General features: G+C 42.0%; 1 protein-coding gene across 1 annotated transcript; it reads left to right on the top strand.

Moving 5' to 3' along the window:
* Nucleotides 1-372: 372 nt before the first annotated feature.
* On the top strand, nt 373-3,401 carry LOC135452869 (cytochrome b-c1 complex subunit Rieske, mitochondrial). The gene is made up of 2 exons (XM_064723354.1): nt 373-626; nt 2,636-3,401. The coding sequence occupies exons 1-2, from the start codon at nt 416-418 to the stop codon at nt 3,244-3,246; spliced, it is 822 nt and encodes a 273-aa protein (XP_064579424.1). The 5' UTR covers nt 373-415; the 3' UTR covers nt 3,247-3,401.
* Nucleotides 3,402-19,153: the final 15,752 nt, after the last annotated feature.

The raw sequence follows: 19,153 nt of genomic DNA, 5'->3' as shown, positions 1-19,153 counted from the left end.
CGTGTCCTGCAGGGGAGGGGCAGGAGCCCGGCGTGTCCCAGAGCGCTCCACAAACCCTTCCCCAACTGGCCCACCCTGATTTAACCCCGCAGGGACCGCGGTTCAGGCCTGCAGCACACGGCCTGCCCGTCCCAAGGGCCACAGGGAACAGCCCGAGGGAGAACTGCAGCGCGGAGAACGGGAAGGGGTAAAAGGTGGAAGGGGTAAAAGGTGGAGGAAAGGGGGAAAAAATTTTTAAAAATATAAAGGAACAAGGCGAGGCAAAGGAGCCGCATCCCCGCAGCCCTTCACGGCGCCCGCTCCCCTCAGGGCTCCGCGCCTGCGTCACTCTCCCGCGCCGCCGCCTGACGTCACCGCGGCGCCGTGACGCGTGACTGCGCGCGCCGGCGGGGAAGGTCGCCGCGGGGACGCCGCCATGCTGTCCGTGGCCGCCCGCGCCGGGCCCTTGGCGCCCTTCGTGTCCGCCGCCGCGCACGCCGTGCCCGGCCCACTCCGCCCGCTCGTCCCGGCCGCCGCGCACCGCGAACACAAGGTGCCGCTGGACGTGAAGCGGCCTCTGCTCTGCCGGGAGTCCCTGAGCGGCCGCGCCGCCCGCGGGGGTCTCGTCGTCAGCGCCAGCCTGAACGGTGCGGGCCGGGGGAGCGGCGGGGCAGGGCCGGGAGAGCGGGGTCAGCCGGGACTGCCACGGCCGCGGGCTCAGCGGGGGCCCTGCCAGCGCTCCCGGGCACCGCCCGGCCCGGCCCAGGGTGGAGAGCCGGGTCCGGTCCGCGGGGGAGGGAGAGGAGGCGGGCGGGCTGCGGGGGCTCGGGCCGGTTGGGGTTTGTAAACGTTTGGTTTGGTTGTCACCGCTGTCATTGTCTCGCACTTACAGCTACAGAGCTTGCTCAAGGACACCTGAATGGCAGCCTCCTTTCAAATGACTCAGAATGGGCAGGCTGGAGGGACACAGGGGGTCTGTCACCTCTGCCCGAGCAGGGACAGCACGGGATTGTGTCCTGGCGGGTCGGGATGTCTCCGCTGAGGGAAACAACTCGGTGATTTTTGTTTTACCGCTGAGAAAATCCAGCTAAATTCTGCCATTGGGAAAGGTTTCTAACTGCGGGCACTAGAACAGAGGGGTGCAGCGATAACACACCGAGTGTTTGACCCGGGTCGGGAAATCATCGGCCAGGGAGTGACAGCGAGGTGTTCTATAGAACCCGACCTCTGGCCGGGGCTGGGCTGCCCCTGCCTAACAGGGCCGGGCTGTCCCTGCCGAACAGGGCTCGGCAGCTGCCACTGGTGGATCGTGCTGCTTCAGCTGCTAGAGAGCACACACGTTTAATTCTGGGAGGGCAGTGCCGTGCTGAAGATGCTCGGTATCAGTTAAAGCTGTGTACTTCACCTGACCCTCAGCTGTAAAGGGTTGGTTCAGGTGAAAATTGTACAAATCTGGAACTGACATAGCTGACATTTAGCTGTGCTCTACATTTCAGTTAACATCAAACATGCTTTTCAATGAGCATAGCAAATTTTGTACAAGTTAGTCATATTACATGTTAATAAATGCTTTAAGTCTTATACTGAAATAACTTAGTATGGAGCACTATCTCAGAATTTCGATTTTCAGTTTAATTTCCTTGCAGTTAAACTCCTTTAGCAATTACCTTCTCAATGCTAAGTTACTTGTATATAAATGTAGTTATTATCCTCATTGTACTCCATATAAATCCCTGAGAGCTTAAGTACTTTGAGACATCTGTTAACTTTGTGCCAACTGCTAGAAAATATAAAGACTAAATAATACTCTTCAAGTAACAGGTTGTACTTTGGCAAGTAGTATGTTCTGTCCTTGCCATGCTCTTTTCTTTGGCTTACAGATTTTCAGTGGAGGAAGCAGATTTCTTGTGCTGGAGAAATTCATGGGAGGCCTTTTAGTTATCCTTCATATCCTGTTACTTGAACACACAGGTTTGATGGGGGAATCCCACTTGAAATTGGATAGTTGTTAGCCTTATCCCTAGATTTTTTTAAAAGTGAGCTTGGGGACTGAAGGTTTGAAATTATTTACTGTGGCTTTTAGCTAAGACAACAATTTAATATGAAAGAGGATGCCTGATATTTTTAATTTTAAAAATCTTTAACCACACACTTAATACTATTAAAGGCATAGAAGTTACTTCAGACAAAAAATAACACAAAGTGTTACACTGCCTATGTGCAAACTTCACTACATCAGATTTTCTTTTTAGCAGCTCTTTTCAAGGAAACATTTGAATGGAAAACAGGTTTGTCTTTTCTGAGCTAGTCATGGTATCCTAGTGGAGTTTTTTCTTGAAATTTTCTGAAAAAACAGTTCACTTTTTTCCCCTTGAAGCCCAAAACTTCTCACAGATTTTCTGCACCCTGATCAGGTTCCTTTTTCAAAGAATAGGGAAACCAGTTTCACAGATCACCTGTTAATCTACCAAAAATTCCCTCTGAAAACCATTTTCATACAACATAAAATCAAAACGCTTAATTAACGGACTCCTACCCAGACTTTGGAATAACCTTTACCTGTTACTCCAGGAACAGCAGTAAGAAGGTACCATTTCAGATGCATGGCAGTGTGGTGTACCTGCAGTGGTGTCACGTGCTGTCCTTTCCCGTGCAGCCCCCACCAGCGTGCGCTGTGTCCACAACGATGTGGCCGTCCCTGACTTCTCTGCCTACCGCCGCCAGGAGGTGCAGGATGCCAACGCCTCCTCCCAGGGCAGCAGCGACTCCAGGAAGGGCTTCTCCTACCTGATGACTGCAGCCACAGGTGTAGCAACAGCCTACGTCGCCAAGAATGTCGTCACCCAGTTCATTTCCAGCCTGAGTGCCTCTGCTGACGTGCTGGCCTTGTCCAAGATTGAGATCAAGCTGTCTGACATTCCAGAAGGCAAGAACATGGCTTTCAAGTGGAGAGGGAAGCCCCTGTTTGTGCGTCACAGAACCCAGGCAGAGATCAGTCAGGAGGCTGGAGTGGATCTGTCCCAGCTGAGGGATCCTCAGCACGACCTGGACAGAGTGAAGAAGCCCGAGTGGGTGATCCTGGTGGGGGTGTGCACTCACCTGGGCTGTGTCCCCATTGCCAACTCGGGCGATTTCGGCGGCTACTACTGCCCCTGCCACGGCTCCCACTACGACGCCTCTGGCAGGATCAGGAAAGGCCCCGCGCCCTTAAACCTCGAGGTCCCAACTTACCAGTTCATTGGGGATGACACGGTGGTGGTTGGCTGAGAGAGGAGTGCCTGCTCACTTCATGTTCCTGGGAATGTACACCAGAGGGGTTAACTGAGCATACTGTAAAACCAGAAATTACCTGTCTAGATTCTCAACCAGACAATGCTTGAATACTGTGTTCAATTTCAATAAAAACATGGAGTGAGCACTTGTTTCTGACTTACAATAAAGTGTATTTCTTTGTGTACACATTCCTAGTGTGTCCAGCCAAGGAGATGCTACAGCAGACCCAGAACACAGAGCCCTCCTGAAGGGCTGCTGATTAAAGGCATTGAGCTACAAATCCACGAAGAGATGTTTTAGCCAGCATTGGTCCTGCCAATACAGCACAGAGCTGGTGTTTCATTGCATGTAGAACAGGAGAAATAAGATTTACTGTTTTTAGAACAAAGCAAAAAGACACCAATCCCATACTGTGTTTCCTTTTCATTCTTTACCACTAGTATGAAAGTATTTCTGTCCTGCACTGATGTACTCCCTCAGTCGCAGAACAGAAACCAAAATCCTCAGAAACTACAGAAAAGTCTGAGAGAATTTTCAAGATGCAAATAATAAAAGCTTATTCACAATAAACTAGTAAAAAACCCAGATTGCTAGAATTAAACATTACTAACCAGAGATTACAATGTGGTCTGACATAATACTGTTCTGTGGATATAGTGAGGAGGGTTCTGTCTGACTCCACTTGGACAATAGGGGTGTCATTCATTTCAGGGACTGTCACAATCTATGCAAGTAGCGGTCAATAAAAATTGAAAACCATTGTATGCAGCCTTTTTGGTGAACAACTCACATCCTTTGTGCATGCAGATATTAATTCTAAAGTATATTTTTCTTTGTGCCATATGAAAGAAAAGATTGCTTTCTCCCTCTCTTCAAATGGATCCAGAGAGCACAAAGCTCCTGCAGCTGAAGCAAAGGGACAAGTAAATAAAGGTTCAGGCAGGTGAAGTTAAAGGCATAAAGACCCAGATTCTGACTTGGATCCCAAAAGGCCCACCCAGAGGAGCCCTTGACTGCCAAGGAGCCAGGAGTGGGTGGGTGGTTACAGTGGACACTTGAGCTGCAGTGCAACATTACATTAGCTCCCAGTTCTGCCTCTGACTCTCAGGCATCCCCAGAGTCTGGCAGGTTCTAGAGGGGACCATGGCATGAGAAACAAGGGCAATAACTAAGAAGTATCAACCAGTAGCTCTGTTTAACATTACCCAGCTTTAGGGGTTTGTGTTTTAAAGGGAGATTTTTTTATTTTCCAGCAACTTAGCAAAACAGCAGTAACTGAGAAGTCAGACCAAACTGATAAACTTCAGGTGAATGGGTAAACTTTCCATCTCCAGCCCCAGCTAATACAGGGCCTTGCTCCTCAGTCCAGGGCTGGGAGCAATGCCACAGCCAGGAGCAGTTTGCTCATTCCCACACCCATTGCCATCATTTCTTGGTGGTGTTTGCAATGAGAGGAGGAAAAGGGGATCCTGAGCACTTCAGCAAGGCTCGCTGTGTTCAGGAAATTTGTGTAGGACAGAAGTTGTGATACATAACATGGTCCCTTAGGTAAACAGCTGCATTAATAGTACATTTTCAAAATTAATGATGCTTCAATTTATTAAAGCCTTCATTTATATTTTGTGCCTATTAAAATACATAATGCTGTAATCCTATTTGTAAGCAGCTAGAATACTAGAAGGTGGTAAGTAATAGCCTCCATGGATTCATCAGGAACAAATCAAGTCAATGCAATCGCATTTGTTGCTATAGTAGGATAACAGGCCTTGGGAACAGGAAAATTAGCAGTAGCTACCAGAGTTTTAAATAAGATTTTCACACCATCTCACAAAACATTCTCATGTCTATTAAGGAGCCTGGTATAAATGGGAGAGTTGTAGAGAACTGCTGTTCCCAAAGCAGCGCTGGTGGATGAACTACCAGCAATTCCCTGTTGGAGCAGTGAGTCCTGCTGTGAGGAGCTCAGTGAGACCCTGTGAGTCCAGCACTGCCCACTGCTTGTTAATCAGCTGGCAGAGAATGAGCTCTGCAAAGAGAGATGTGGTGGTGGTTGGATGTGTGTGGGTACAGCTGGGAACTTTGGTGCAAAAAGGATTAGAAATAAAAATAACCTGGACTAGTAACACCCTACAAAGTCAGCATGTGCTGTGATAGAAACTAATAGCCAGGGAGCAGGTCTGCAGAAAAGGATTTGAGATACCCATGAAAACAAGAACGGATGGTTTATAACATTGTCAATGTATCAAATGTTAAAATAACTTTGAAGATTAAAATCTGTGGGGATAAATTATAATGTTAAAATGAATGGAACAGTTGATACAGGAATAGGGGAAGCTGAGCAACTGGACAAATTAATGGAGGAAATAAATGATTACAGAACATTCCTCTTGTCAAAGTTGCAAGAGAGAAAAAAATTGAGGGAAATATCACTGAATGCATGTGTTATGCTGAATTCTTTTTTTAAAAAGTGTCAGTTTATAGCCTCAGTCAGAGGTAGGTCTCTGAGCTATCTGGGCTTTTTTTCTGACTCATTAGAGTTGTCCTTGTATTGTTTAACATGCTGCAGCACCAAGAGAAACAACACATTATAACTTGGTTTGCTCAAAGAGACACAGAACTGTTGGCATTTATTGTCTTAGCACTACTGGCAACCCCTTTGTGGCACAGCTGTGATAGATTTTCTTCATTAACTATTTAGCATTATGACATTTTAATAACCTCAAGACATAAATTATGACATTGCCTTGTTCTAGCAATGCATAATCAAAACATAATGTACCACATTGTTTACTAAATGCACTTTTTCCCCCTATGACATTAGAAATTTAAAATGAGCAAATCTGGAATCAAAGCACAATGGAAATGCATATGTTTGTTGGTTTTACCCAACTTCTACAGGGGCTTGGAACATGAGACAGAAGGAGAGTGTCCTTTCTGCCTATAAGCAACAGAGAATTATCAGAAGAAGAAAACTTCCACCTCTAACAACATAACAGAGTATTGATGGCTCATGTCTTTTATCAGTCAGTCAAAGAATTGGCAGCTGTACAATGACTTCATCTTCTCCCACACCAAGCAGAAGTTACACTCATGGAGGCAGAGGTGGATCAGGAGGTAAACAGTACAAATGAAAAAAGAGTCTTGCTTTGGCACTTAGCACCAGCCTGTATTTGAGTTACCTTTAGAATAAATTCTACAGTAAAAGTCACCTTTAGCAAAAATTCAACATTAAAAATCACCAGCATGCAGGTTCTGTGCACAGCTCTCTGCAAGCACCTAATGGTGGTGTTGGACTGAGCTAGTTCACTCCACCACATAACGCAGTAAGTTAACGCCAAATACCCCTCAGAGTCATCATATAATCTACAAGTAATTGCAATACACAGAATGAGAATCAGCAAGGTTGGAAAAGACCTCTGAGATAATGCCAGCCTCTAACTCCCATTACAAAGAAAAAGTGCCAGCTTCTTGAAAAACTCTGCTGGTTTGCACAGCCCTAGGATGATTAAAAGGGTTTCTGAGAAATGCATCATTTCCTAGCAGGTCCAGGAAATTTTATATGTTCAGGGATTTAATGGTTAAAAATGGTAAAAAAATGGTTAAAACTTATAATATAAACCACTTGAATATATATCATGAAAGGGTAGATTTGGCATGCACTGAAATTTGCCTTCCTTGCCTACCTTTGTAGAAGTTAAAGAAATAGCAAGAAGCAGCTAAGAGGAAAGTTTTATTTCACAGGACAGCAGCAGGGCTTTTTGTCAGTGTGGGGACCAGAAGGAGGATGAATTTGTAACCATACTTGTGCATAACTCACAGAGCTGGTGACTGGATACAGCACCATTTAGACCACATTGCTATCTGAAAACAACCCAAAATTGGAGGTTTTCCCATCTGGCTTGCAACAAGTGTGACAGAGCATTTCAGGTGTCAGCCTGAACTGTCCCCTCTACATAATAGCCTGTCAGTTGTACCAGGCTACACCTGAATTTCCCCACTATTTTCAGATCCAACTGAACTGCAGTTTTGAATTAAGCAGTAAAATATCAGGGGCTGAAGTGTCTTTTCCAGCAGTTTGCCTGGGACTGTAGATACCCCAAAGGTCCAAAATACACTGAGATACTGTGCAAGCCAGAATTTAACACACACAGATGTGGCTGAGATTTCCCACTGAAGTACTTAGAGTGGCATGAAATTTCTGACCTTCTGACCTAGCAGGAATTCTTCCTCTATAACATCATCAATTTTAACTGTCTGATTAAAGACTGCATATATAGGTCAATATGGTTTTCTTTTCACACTTGGATTTAAATGCTTTTCACACTTGGATATGCTTGGATTTAAATGGCTTTACTTGGACTATTTATTCTTGTTTTCAGTTCTTTTAATATCTCTTTTTCAGATAACAGTGCAAAATAAAAAGATCTCTTTTCTAGCCACTGTACTTGATACAGACCAGGAAGATAAATAACTGCTTCAAAACATTTGTGGTTTTTTCCAGCTAAACAAAGCATTGGTATTTTCTCTCAAAGCATATCTGACATTGTGTATCTGATAGAGAAATTCTTGCATTATGGTAACAGAAAAGAAAAAACTTACCTATGTGTTTATATATGTTTATTGTACATGCAAGTAAGTAAATGTCAGGCTGTTCAAAATTTATCATTCAATATTTACAAGGGTATTTTGTATATCAGCTTTTGGAAGGTTGGAATTCATCCAATAATTTTGGGGCCTAATCACAGTGACACTCAGAAGAGTTGTTGGAGATCATTTTTCTCTCCTTGCCTTGTGCCAATCATTTTTCAGAAACATTTGTTTTTGAGGACAGCTTTGTATTTTGACAGATAATGTGTCCTTACTTTGAATTCACAGCAATAGATATGAGCCATTCTTACAAGCAGTCTATAAATCATCAGCTTTTCCACCCTGAATTTCTTGCCATCTCTGGGCTGTTTCACTGAGGTCAGTAAAGGCTGGCATTTCCACCACTATTTGTCTTCCAAATTTTATCTCCTCTCTGCCTTTTCCTTCATTTCATTTCCCAGGCAAACACACTTCTACTTATGCCAGCAGGCATCACATCCATCAGCTTCTCTCAGGCAGGAGGGGCTCCACAGGCTCTGCACTGTGAGCAGTGACTCTGAGCCCTTTTCATGTCAGCTGCACTCACAACCCCAGGGAGGCACCCAGGGATGGAGCACTCGGGTGGGTAAAGAAAAGCCTGGAAGATCTGCAATAAAACCATGGAGTCATGGTCTAGCTTGTGGTTATGGATTAGGCAGCCCTCATGTCCAAAGTCCCCAGAAATAGTGTTTGTCTTAATTAATCCAGCATTTTTTCTACAAAGGAAGCATAAATATCTTCAAAGATATCTCAAGTCAGCACGAAATGAAGCTGCTGCAATCGAAGCACAGCACACAGGAGGAGGCAAAACATCCTACAGGTGCAATGGTAGACTAAATATGCCTCATTTAAATACTAAACAGAACAGGGCTGTGAAGCTTCAATCTTTAGAGGCAAAATAAATGCCCCATGAACAGTAATGAATTACAATTTCCCAGTTTCCAAAGCCCCACTGAGCACAGAATGGTCAGAGGCACAGTCTCTACCTTTGGGCAGAGAAGATTCAGCAACCTATGAAAAATCTCTTGGATCTGTGACTGCATTCTTCCCATCATGTTCATGACGTTAAAGTCATTTTCCCTTCCATTTACCTTCCACAAAGCTCAGAGGCAGCAGAAATTGCCTCATTCTGTGATTTTTAGCTGTCTTTCATTCATCAGTAGTCTTATCAGCAGTATGTTTCTCCCAGGTGAGATATAATCTATTAACATTTTTGGCAGCTTCTTGTGTGTTGCTTTTTCACTGTTTCTACCCAAGTGGGCTTTAATGGAATGCTTTTTAGCTAAAATGTGTTTGTTTGGACAATACAAAACCAGTTTCCTTCACTTTCTTTTGTAATTAGCTTTATCGGTACAAGAGGAAAAAAAAGCCAAACACTGCACATCTTTGGTCCCTATCTTATTTCTTTGGACTTAGTTGCAAAACAATTCTTGTTTCTGTGCATCTTTTGGAAATATCTACATTTATCTTTGCTTTCTATTTTGACATAAATTGCAACAATTAAATAATACTGAAGTCCCTGACGAAAGTTATCTTTAGCAACTCATTTAATTCTCATCTAAGTATCTCAAAGTGCTATTCCCATTATCTTCTAAGCTGCCTCCCAGTTGCACTGCAGTGTGTATTCTGAATGACACACTGCTTTGAAGTCTAAATGATACAAGAAAGTCTTGGCTTAGGGATGTTTTTGACAACTAATTGTAGTTTTTGATAAAACTCTTCCAACTCTGTGAGAACATACAGCTCAGTGTTTTCATTATTCTTGTTTCATATTTTATTTAGAGCGATATTAGCTCATCACTCACTCATCTCCACTCTCTGACTCCCCAGTAATGCCCTTCAGAGTAACCACAGAAACTTCATGTACAGCGCAATTTACTTCTGTTTGAGTTATGTACTAATCTTTGATATATCCAGCTCATTCCACTTGTACACATCCTTCAGATGGTTCAAGTCAGATTTCCCTTCAGCTGAGGAAGGCAATTCAGGTGTGACACAGTTCCTGTCAGGACACAGCTCCAAGTCCTGTCCTCTCCCCCATGGCCATCTTTAGCCCCAGCAGAAGGACACTGATGGCAAGGAATGGCAATCCTTGCAATACAATTCCTTGCAGAACAGCATGGGTGACTTTAAAACAGATTAAGGTTATGTAAGGGCACCTCTGCACAGGTTCTATAAACTCTGTAGATTCCTCACAGACTTGCACCAACACATTTGATTGGTGACTGACTTGAATTTAAATTCTTTTAAACTCCTGTTTCATGAAGTACAAATCAGAAGAGAACATTTCAGCAAGACAAGTAATTGACAGAAATCTAAAGACATCTGTTAGAGGCAGACTATACCTTCTGCCAGCACAGTATTTAACACCAGCTCCTTTCCCAGCTTGTAAATTGTAAATGGATGAGTCTTCCCTCACAGAAAAGGAGAGTAAGTGGGTGGGAAGATGCTGGGGAAGCATTTTAAAACTCTGTGACTGCACAGGACCCTAACACTCCTCAAAAAAAAAAAAAAATAGTTATTTTAAAAAACATTTGAGGGAGCAGAGGAGAATGTTCTGGTGTCAGGTGAAGGACATTCAGTGGTAGCACTCAGCTATCTTAAGTATCCCCAATGCACCATTTTGATTTCCCAAATCAACAATAAATAAAAGGATAAAGAAGGGATAAAAAGCATGCAGAAAAATCACCAAGCCACAAAAGGAAAGCAGAAGAAAGGAAATGTGGATTCCACATGCTATCATTGCTTCAGAATATGGGGAAGGCATAAAAATACAAGTGCAACAGAAGTTTGATAGAGTAAAGGTCAATCTGTGGATTTTGAACTCAAAGCTTCCTGCTCAGTCTCTGGTTCAAGAGAAGCCCAAGAGAGCAGAAGAGTGCTGGAAACTGGCACTGGAAATCCAGATGAAAGACAACTCTAGCTTTGCATGTTTCTTTTTCTCTTTCCAACAGTATTTGTAACTGGTTGATCCTGTAACAGGGTGGGCCAGTCATGACCCCACACAGCTCTCTCAAGGAGCTCGGTGGCACTGGAAATTGTCTCAGTGCCAATAATCTGCCTTTCATTTTGCACTATCTATGGTTAAGCATCAGATTGCTGCAGATTTATTGAGGACTCCTTGGGTGAAGTACCCTTTATACAGTGGGTGGCAGTTCACAGTAATGCTGCTGTTATTATTATTATTATTATTACTGTGGAAAAGCTTTCAGTGGAAAAAGGTTTATGGAGGCAAGGTTTATGCAGGCTGATTGCACATGCACCTCCTACACTGAATACACTCCACTGAACAGAAGCCACAATAATTCCAAGACAAGCTGCAGCCAGAGGTTTGAATAGCCACTGTAATGCCTCCCTTAGAGCCAAGCCAGCTCCAGAGGACACAGACACTCCATCTCCCAAATGAGACAGGAAAAGGCCAGTGAGAACATCCCTCACGAGCAAAAACATTTAAAACTTACAGATAGACTCTTAAAACTGGCATATATTTGAGGTTATTGCTACTTGGATATTCAGCAATAAATGCTGTGGTCAATAAATACATTTGGGCAAGGTAAGGATGATCTTGGATGTACTCAACAGCTAAGGAGGAAGAGTAGCATAGGAACCTGTTTGGGTTTGTATCAATTTATTTTTTCTGTGCTCTTTGACAAGAAGATAACGCTCTCACTTACTTGAAAACATTTGTTGCTAATGTTACACACAATTTCATTACAGAATTTACTAAGTTGGATCAATGTTTTATAGATGTTGCTTACAGAAATTATTAAATAAACTTTGGACCAATCCTGCAGTGCAACACCAACCTCCAAATCAAGGGGAAGCAAGACTTTATCAGGTAATTCAGATTTGTAGGCACCCATCCTTTGTTTTGAACAAAAACCCCTATTTTTTTTAGCAATTCATTATTTAATCAAGCCTATTTACCTTAGAATTATTATCTACTTATTTTAATCTTGTTAATGCAGTTGTAATTCTTTAAGCATTTACAGAAATAAATCAAAAACCAGGTAAACTATCTATTTTTTGTAAATAATATATTAAATTTTCTTCAAACAAAAAAATTAATTCTGAACAGTAACACTGTGTAATAAAAAAATCCAAATAAAGCATACTCTAATTATAATTCCAAAGCTTATACTATTTTTGAAACTTGTGTTTGCTATTTGATAGATAATAAAAGCAAATTACTGAATGTTTTCATAACAATTGTCAAATAACACCATAATGCCCCACTGATGACTAATCACAATGCATAATTCCCCATAAAAGTTAATTGACAATTGATTTTCTTAAATACTGAAAGAATTCATCATGATGAAAACTGCTATAATAAAATCCCAAGGAATTAGAAAAGATTTATCTCTATATGAGCATTTCTACAAATATTAGATCTACTGAAGAGAATAAATAACAAAGGTGGGTTGGAAACACAATGTCCTCCTTCTTCACAGACAGAATATGAATTATGAGGATGCAGCTAAGGGGATCAGTATCTTTTTGTAGGTGCATCATGGTTTATGTGCATGGTTGGTGCACTTGCTCTCAAGCCCTGCCAACACACTCAGCTCTGGGATTGTCACCACCTCACGCTTGCAAATATGTGACAGAAATTGGGAAAAAGTATAAAGATATGAAAAAGAAGGCAGTAATTATATGGAACACAAGAAGATGAACCCAACAGTAGCCATGAGGGTGATTTTTAGAGGTGGTGAGCATGAGCAGATGGATTTCAGGATGGAGAGGAGCCACCAAGGGAGGCCACAGTTCTGGCTCAGAACCCCCTCGAAAATTTCAAGAAAGGATTCCATATTAAATTCAAAGGAGGAAAGACAGAAAACATGATTATTATGTATCAGCTTGTCTAAGGATCTTTAGGCAGTAATTAAAATAAAAAGACATTTCCCTGCAGTTCTACAGTGTCATGGGGATGGGCAATTTGTGTCCTTCACCAAACTTCAGTGGGGTTTTAATGGGAAACTTGAGGCTGTCACATGGGATCAGTCAGAAGGTACAAGTAGCACAGAGTGGAACAAAATAAAAGGTGAAAGGCTATTGCTGTATAAGCATGCGACAATTTAAATTTGTTATGCACTCTCAAGAGGACTCTGCCCAGCCCAGAGGAACTGTGCCCAAGTCAGGAGCATACCAGGCAGGCTTTTAAGCTGCTTAAGCTTCTTTCCTGTGCTTTAATATTAGAGGTGCCAGGCACATTTGGACAGTGCCTTTTCTATCCAAAATATTCAGATTTTCCCTAGTGTTTGAGTAAAAACCTTTTGGTTTACCCTTTTTACAGCTTGCATTGCATTCCCAGCTACTGCAGCAACAACTTTTCCACAGTACAAGATTTTTTCATTTATTTCATTAAAAGTTTAACTAAATGAGAAAGGATGGTTTTTACATAACTGATAAGGAAAAAATAAAAGGCAAACAGCACTGAAATTCATTCTTCCCTGTGAGGGCAATAGAACAGGCTGCCCAGAGAATCTGCCCCAGCCCTGGAAGTGTCCAAGGCCAGGCTGGATGGGGCTTGGAGCACCCTGGGACAGTGGAAGGTGTCCCTGCTCATGGAAGGGGCTGGAGCTGGACAATCTTTAAGGTCCCTTCCAACCCAAACCATTCTATCCCTGTGTGATTCCATGATTGAAATGATCAGCTGAGTCACATAAACTGGAGCAGTTTTGAGATGTGTCCCAGTTCAGTTAAACTGTGTGACATTAGAAAGGAAACTCAGGCAACAATCTCTACCTATTAATCCATTTGGTTTTACCACATGCAAACAACTAAACTACAGTTCTAAAATGCCATTTATTTTCCTTACATGCAGAAAGAATGGTATCAGTTTAAATAGAGCACAGAACTAACCAAGCTGCTTGGGGCCTAGAAGCCACATTCTAGATTGTGATGTGCAAACACATAATTCAATAAATTATGCACATGAAGGAAACCAAAGAAAGCCTTCGCCAAAACAACAGCAACAAAACTAACCCCCACCAAACATAAACCTTACTAAAGGAAGGTCTTAGAACACCATTGCTCAGTTGGTAAAATAAACTAAAGTATTCAATTCTTGAATGAAACCATTTGCAGTGGGCAATGTTGAGATAATAGGCTGAAATGTAACAGAAAGCACACCACTGCCTCGAAAGCTCATCTGAAAGGAATCTTAAACTGTCAATAACACAACAAATCATAATCCATTTATTGTCCAATATTCCATAACAAACTTAGAATGGCCAGATCCTCTGGGAAAAGATACAGAGCTTGGTATAACATACTAACCATAAACCCATAATCCTGTTTACTGTTTTCCATAAAACAAGAGTATGAAAGCATTTGCTGAAATGGAAAGCCACACATCTCTGAGCTTTGTGTAAGTGGGTAACAACAGCCAGACTTCTGACTCCTCTCCCTGATCAGGAACTGCCTTCAGTATCAGAGTACTAAATAATCCATGCTAGTTAGCCCTTCTTTGCATGGGCTTTTGCATCTGCCACCTCAGCTGAGGCAACTCATCCCTGGTTTAAATCTCTTTTATGGCAAATACTGGGAAAGGCTTAAAAATAACACAAACCTAAAGCCCAGCATGATACAGAATTTACTTATGGATGTCCCTGTCAGCAAACAGAAGTGAGAGGAGCCATTCCTTGGGTTCAGTTAAAAGGAAGCCAAACTCTGAAAACTATTTCCAGCCATGTAGAATAATATTATCTATTTAGTACCACTAGTCCTCATGTTTCAAATTAATTACCAAACTAAATTGGGAGTACAGTCTTTTCCATTAATTGGGAAAAAAATTAAAAATCAGTAAACAGCTTGCTGCGTTGCTTTCCTGCAATTCCCCTATTGGAATCAATTTCCTGATGTTGCTGGAAGTTCAGTGTGATTATCCATGGACAAAACAGCTCCTGGATGTACATGGGGTGATGTTCCAGCTGTAATTTGTGTGTTTGTGTCCACACAGGTAGTGAAGTCAGCTCTTTAATGTAAACATTGTCCATGTTACTCTGGTGCTGAGGGGTGAATGTGTGTGGAAATAGGAATCTCTGTTAGAGGAAATGGTTGCACATTTTCACAGGATGATTTGTACCCTCTTGAACAGAGCCTGACCTGCTCCATCACATGAATCCCCCACGTGAGGTCACACTGCTGCTGCCACACTGCTTTGTGCTCTCACTGTTCCCTCGAGGGTTTTTTCTGGCTATAATTAGAGTTAATCACATTTCAAAGTACCAAGATAATTATCTCCATGTCAAATTAGCTCTTTTCAAATTAAAGACTGTCTCTGCTTAATTTTTCCCATTTTGAAAGAAAAGCAGTGATCCCCAGATCTTTTATGTCATTTCTTTATGAACATGAGGCTACGATAAGCTACTTTCTGAACCACTGCTTGAATGCAATTTATTTTACATAGCTTTGCATAATAAAATAGCATTTTAGATAACTTATTCAAAGGGCAGATAGTAATTCTCTGAGGATTTCATTAAATCACTCTTTTCATGTTAAATTAATGTGCCAAGTTAATTTTGGAATAAACAAACCAAGATATTTAATTGCTTTGTGATAAATATGTAGTCCTTGCCTAGAATTTTATCATGTAGTTTTGAATTTTTAAACTCCATATATTGGTGTGCATCTCAAAAGCCTTAAACTTATGTATTTACTGGTACACACAATAAGACGTATTTAATAAACTGGTAACTCCATGTTCATATCAAACCAAAATTTATCTTTCATAGTTATTTTGTATCCTATGTTTTTCTACAGCATGAATGGCAGAGGGGACTTTTTTGGAAGAAGTCAGTTATAAACAAATTGACACAGGAAACCTGAAGGATAATGATAATCTCTGACAAATGAGAAACAAGCAAAAAGTGCAGCTCCACAAGAGCAAGACAGAAAACCTCAGGACTGAAGCCAGATCTGCTTTACACCAGGTTTTACAAGCCCACTCCCCTCTTTTTTCCCCTTCAGTGAATGTCCAGGGTGTGCTCCAAACTGCACCATGCAAAGTGCAGTGCCTGGGAAAGCAGCTTGGCTCATGGTTTGAGGTTCAGCACGTTGTGCCCTTGGCTGGTGCAGGGTGCCCAGCCCCAGGGAAGCAATCCACAGCCCTGCTGAGACACCCCTGAGAGGTGGGGAATGTCCAGAGTGACACAGGGACCCAGGCAGGTGCAGAGGAGAGCTGCTTTATTGCAAAAAACAGGTCTTTCTAAGCAGTCAGGCCTTTATCGGTTTCACAGCTTTAAATCATAACAAACATAATTCAAGCACACACCAGGATGTTAACATGTGATGTTCCATAACTTGTTTTTCTTATCTCTAAGTCACCTGAGTCTCTAATTTTCTATCTCTAATTCCCATGGCCCTTTTTACTCCGCCAAAGCAGCAGGGCTGAGCCATGGTGTTCTAAGACCTTCCTTTAGTGAGATTTTACCTACATGCAACACTGAGACACTCAGACACATCTCTGCTCCTGCAAGTGCTCCCTTCAGCCTTAGCACTGGGGGAACAACAACACCACCCTAAATCTGGGGCTAGAAAGACAAGTCTGCACTGCCAAGCAGCAACTAATGCAGCACCTTCAATGAGACAGAGATTTTGATAAGCTTTGTTGGTATAAAATAAGCTGGCAGTCCAGCAACAACTATTTGCTAATGCTCCTAACAGGGAGAAAGATTTAACCTGAGATTTGAGAGCCAAAAGGTACCTTTGCAGCTATCAGCAATTATTACCACTGCTGTAACAATACAGCTGGATGCATATTTCACTTTATTTGCTGGCAATATTTCATGTTACTTTTAAAGGATACAAAATCCCTTGCAATGCTAACATTTCACGCTCATTTATGCAAGCATAATTTTGGAATTAGTGCTCTTGATGTTTTCTTTTGATAAGGTTGTAAAACATTCTTGAAAATCATTTCATTTTTTAAAATCTTTTTTAAAAATACACTCAGCTAGAATACATTATTGCAGTTCTTCTGCTGCCAGTGAAGAACAATCTTAATTAGGGCAGTTTTTCAGCATGTACTACAAACTGGAGAAGGGGCATCCAAGCTGAACTGTCATACAGACACCATATTTTTATCTAGAAAAATTAGTTCTTTCACAGCTTTGTAGCTGAAAAGTTTCTAGTGAAGCCTCTGTAGAAAATAAAGTGATACTCGATTATATTTATGAAATAATTTTCATGTAGAAAAACATGGTTGCTGGATTTATTCTTAGTAGTTATAAGGCCTAGGAAAGTTTCCCTTCCTTGTGCATCCATAATTCTCCAGCTGATCTCACTGCAGGCTCTTGTACCAGGTGGGACACAAGGGTCCAATGCCCCCAGTCAGGGGCACAAGGAGGAAGGGAGCCAGACTCTCATCATCCTCCCAAGATTTGTCACCATTTTTCTCCTACAGCAGCCTTTTAGCAGCTAAACTCTCCATTTTATTTCACTTCTCTGTGTGACAGTATTATGGCAGATAATAATTCCTCCCTCTCAGGAAAAAAATTAAAACACATTTAATTTAAGCAAAGGCTTAAGACTCTAAACTCAAGAGTAGCAAAGCTCACCAAATCCAAACTCTCAGTAAACTAACAACTCTACATGGCCCAAACTTTATTGACAGTGAAGCAGCTGCCCAAGTTCTTCATTGACTCAAGCTGAAGCAATGCATACAGGGAGCTCACAAATTATATTACCTTGGGTTTTGACACATTTATTTGTACTTTTACAATAACAAACAAGTATTTCATAAAACCACAGAATGATTTGGACTGGAAGGGACCTTAAAGATCATCCTCTTCCAACCCCTCTGCCATGGGGACACTTTCCACCAGATCAGGTTGTTCAAAGCCGTATCTAAATATCATTTACCAAATATTTCTTCTTTCCAGTGCTAGAAGAATGTGCAAACACATTCAGATTTTGGGGGTTCCATGAAAAAGCAAACCCAGTTTCTTGTGCATCCCCCCCACACTACAGCAGAGCGCACTCCAAGTGGAGTACACCTGTGGGAGTAGAGCTGATCCAGGCAAGTGCTCAAAGGGTTAAGCCCTTGGCCCATTTTCAGTGGTTTGAAATTCTCATCTCACTCCTAAAAAGTCATTATTTGTCTGAATGAAGAGGAAGAAGGAAGAGTAGATGGCCCAAGCAGGAGCAGAAAGTGTAAATGCTGATGTGTGCCTGGGTCCTGACCAGCACCCAGTTGTGACCACCCATCCTCAGTGGGGTGAGCATTTGATGATAGGCTGCATATGCAATTGAGCAACACAAATATCTTCTTCTCAGCTGCACTACAAGCCTAGGCTGCACTTCTGAAAATCATCTCTTTTTTTGAATACATAATTTTGAGGGTCATTGCCCATAGATTGCTGAAAACGCTCTCTCTGGGAATCCAGACTTATTTGTTTGGCCATGAGTTTCTATTTCACAGTGCAAGATAAGGCCTATTTGCTGCTATTGCCCATCACTGTGTAATCAGGTTCTGTTATTATCATCAGTTTATTCATTCTTCTGTAGCACACTGTGCTGTGCTCAGGTTCAATCAGGAGAGATTTATGGGAGGAATGACTTGTTTGTTGATTTGCTTGCTTCCTCTCCTCTCAGACAGATGCACATGCACATAACTAAGCTACAAAACTTAAAGGCTTCCCAAGCCTAAATTGATGTAGCCTCTGGAAATGTCTTTAAGCTGAGTGTCCAATTCTCAGTTTGCAGGGGAGCATTAATACCCAGCAGCTCCCACCTCTTCACATTACCACAAATTGTTTCAGTGCAGGGTAAACAAAGGGAGAAAATGAGGGCACTGCTGCCTACATTTGGGAAGCACTGCCAAGGGCAGCAGGCCAGGGCCAGAGAGAAACTCAGTTCTCCTGCAAACAGCCACCCTGTGGAGAAGGCTGGCAGTGGGACAGCCTGGCTAAACACACTGTGATCTTAGCCTAAGTGGCATTTCCTGCTCTAGGTTTTATCAAACTGAAAACCTTCCTTCCTATATTTACAACTACCCAGATGCTTTTTCCTATTACCAGAAGCACTTCAGGGGTTTGCTAATGCACTGGAAGCACCTTCCTGATAAGCCAACATAAATTGGTACAGCAATAAATCAAGAAGCATTATGCTAGTCCAGGATGTGGAGGGAGATCATTTCATTATGCTTATAAAAATAAAATCAAGAAACAATACACATTATACTACCATATAAAGGTGCATTTCTGTGTACAGAGAATGTGAAGCTTAATAGGAGAAGAAAACAATTACAGGATATTCTATTCACCAAAAG

Source organism: Zonotrichia leucophrys, chromosome 11, assembly GCF_028769735.1.
Source record: "Zonotrichia leucophrys gambelii isolate GWCS_2022_RI chromosome 11, RI_Zleu_2.0, whole genome shotgun sequence".
Classification (NCBI taxonomy): Eukaryota; Metazoa; Chordata; class Aves; order Passeriformes; family Passerellidae; genus Zonotrichia; species Zonotrichia leucophrys.
This window is presented reverse-complemented; position numbering and strand designations above follow the sequence as displayed.

What these genes read in the sequence shown, in the direction of transcription:
- LOC135452869 (XM_064723354.1), top strand. Translation starts at nt 416, where the DNA reads ATGCTGTCCGTGGCCGCCCGCGCCGGGCCCTTGGCGCCCTTCGTGTCC. An exon ending in CGTCAGCGCCAGCCTGAACG is followed by an intron (nt 627 to 2,635) that starts GTGCGGGCCGGG and finishes TTTCCCGTGCAG; the next exon opens with CCCCCACCAGCGTGCGCTGT.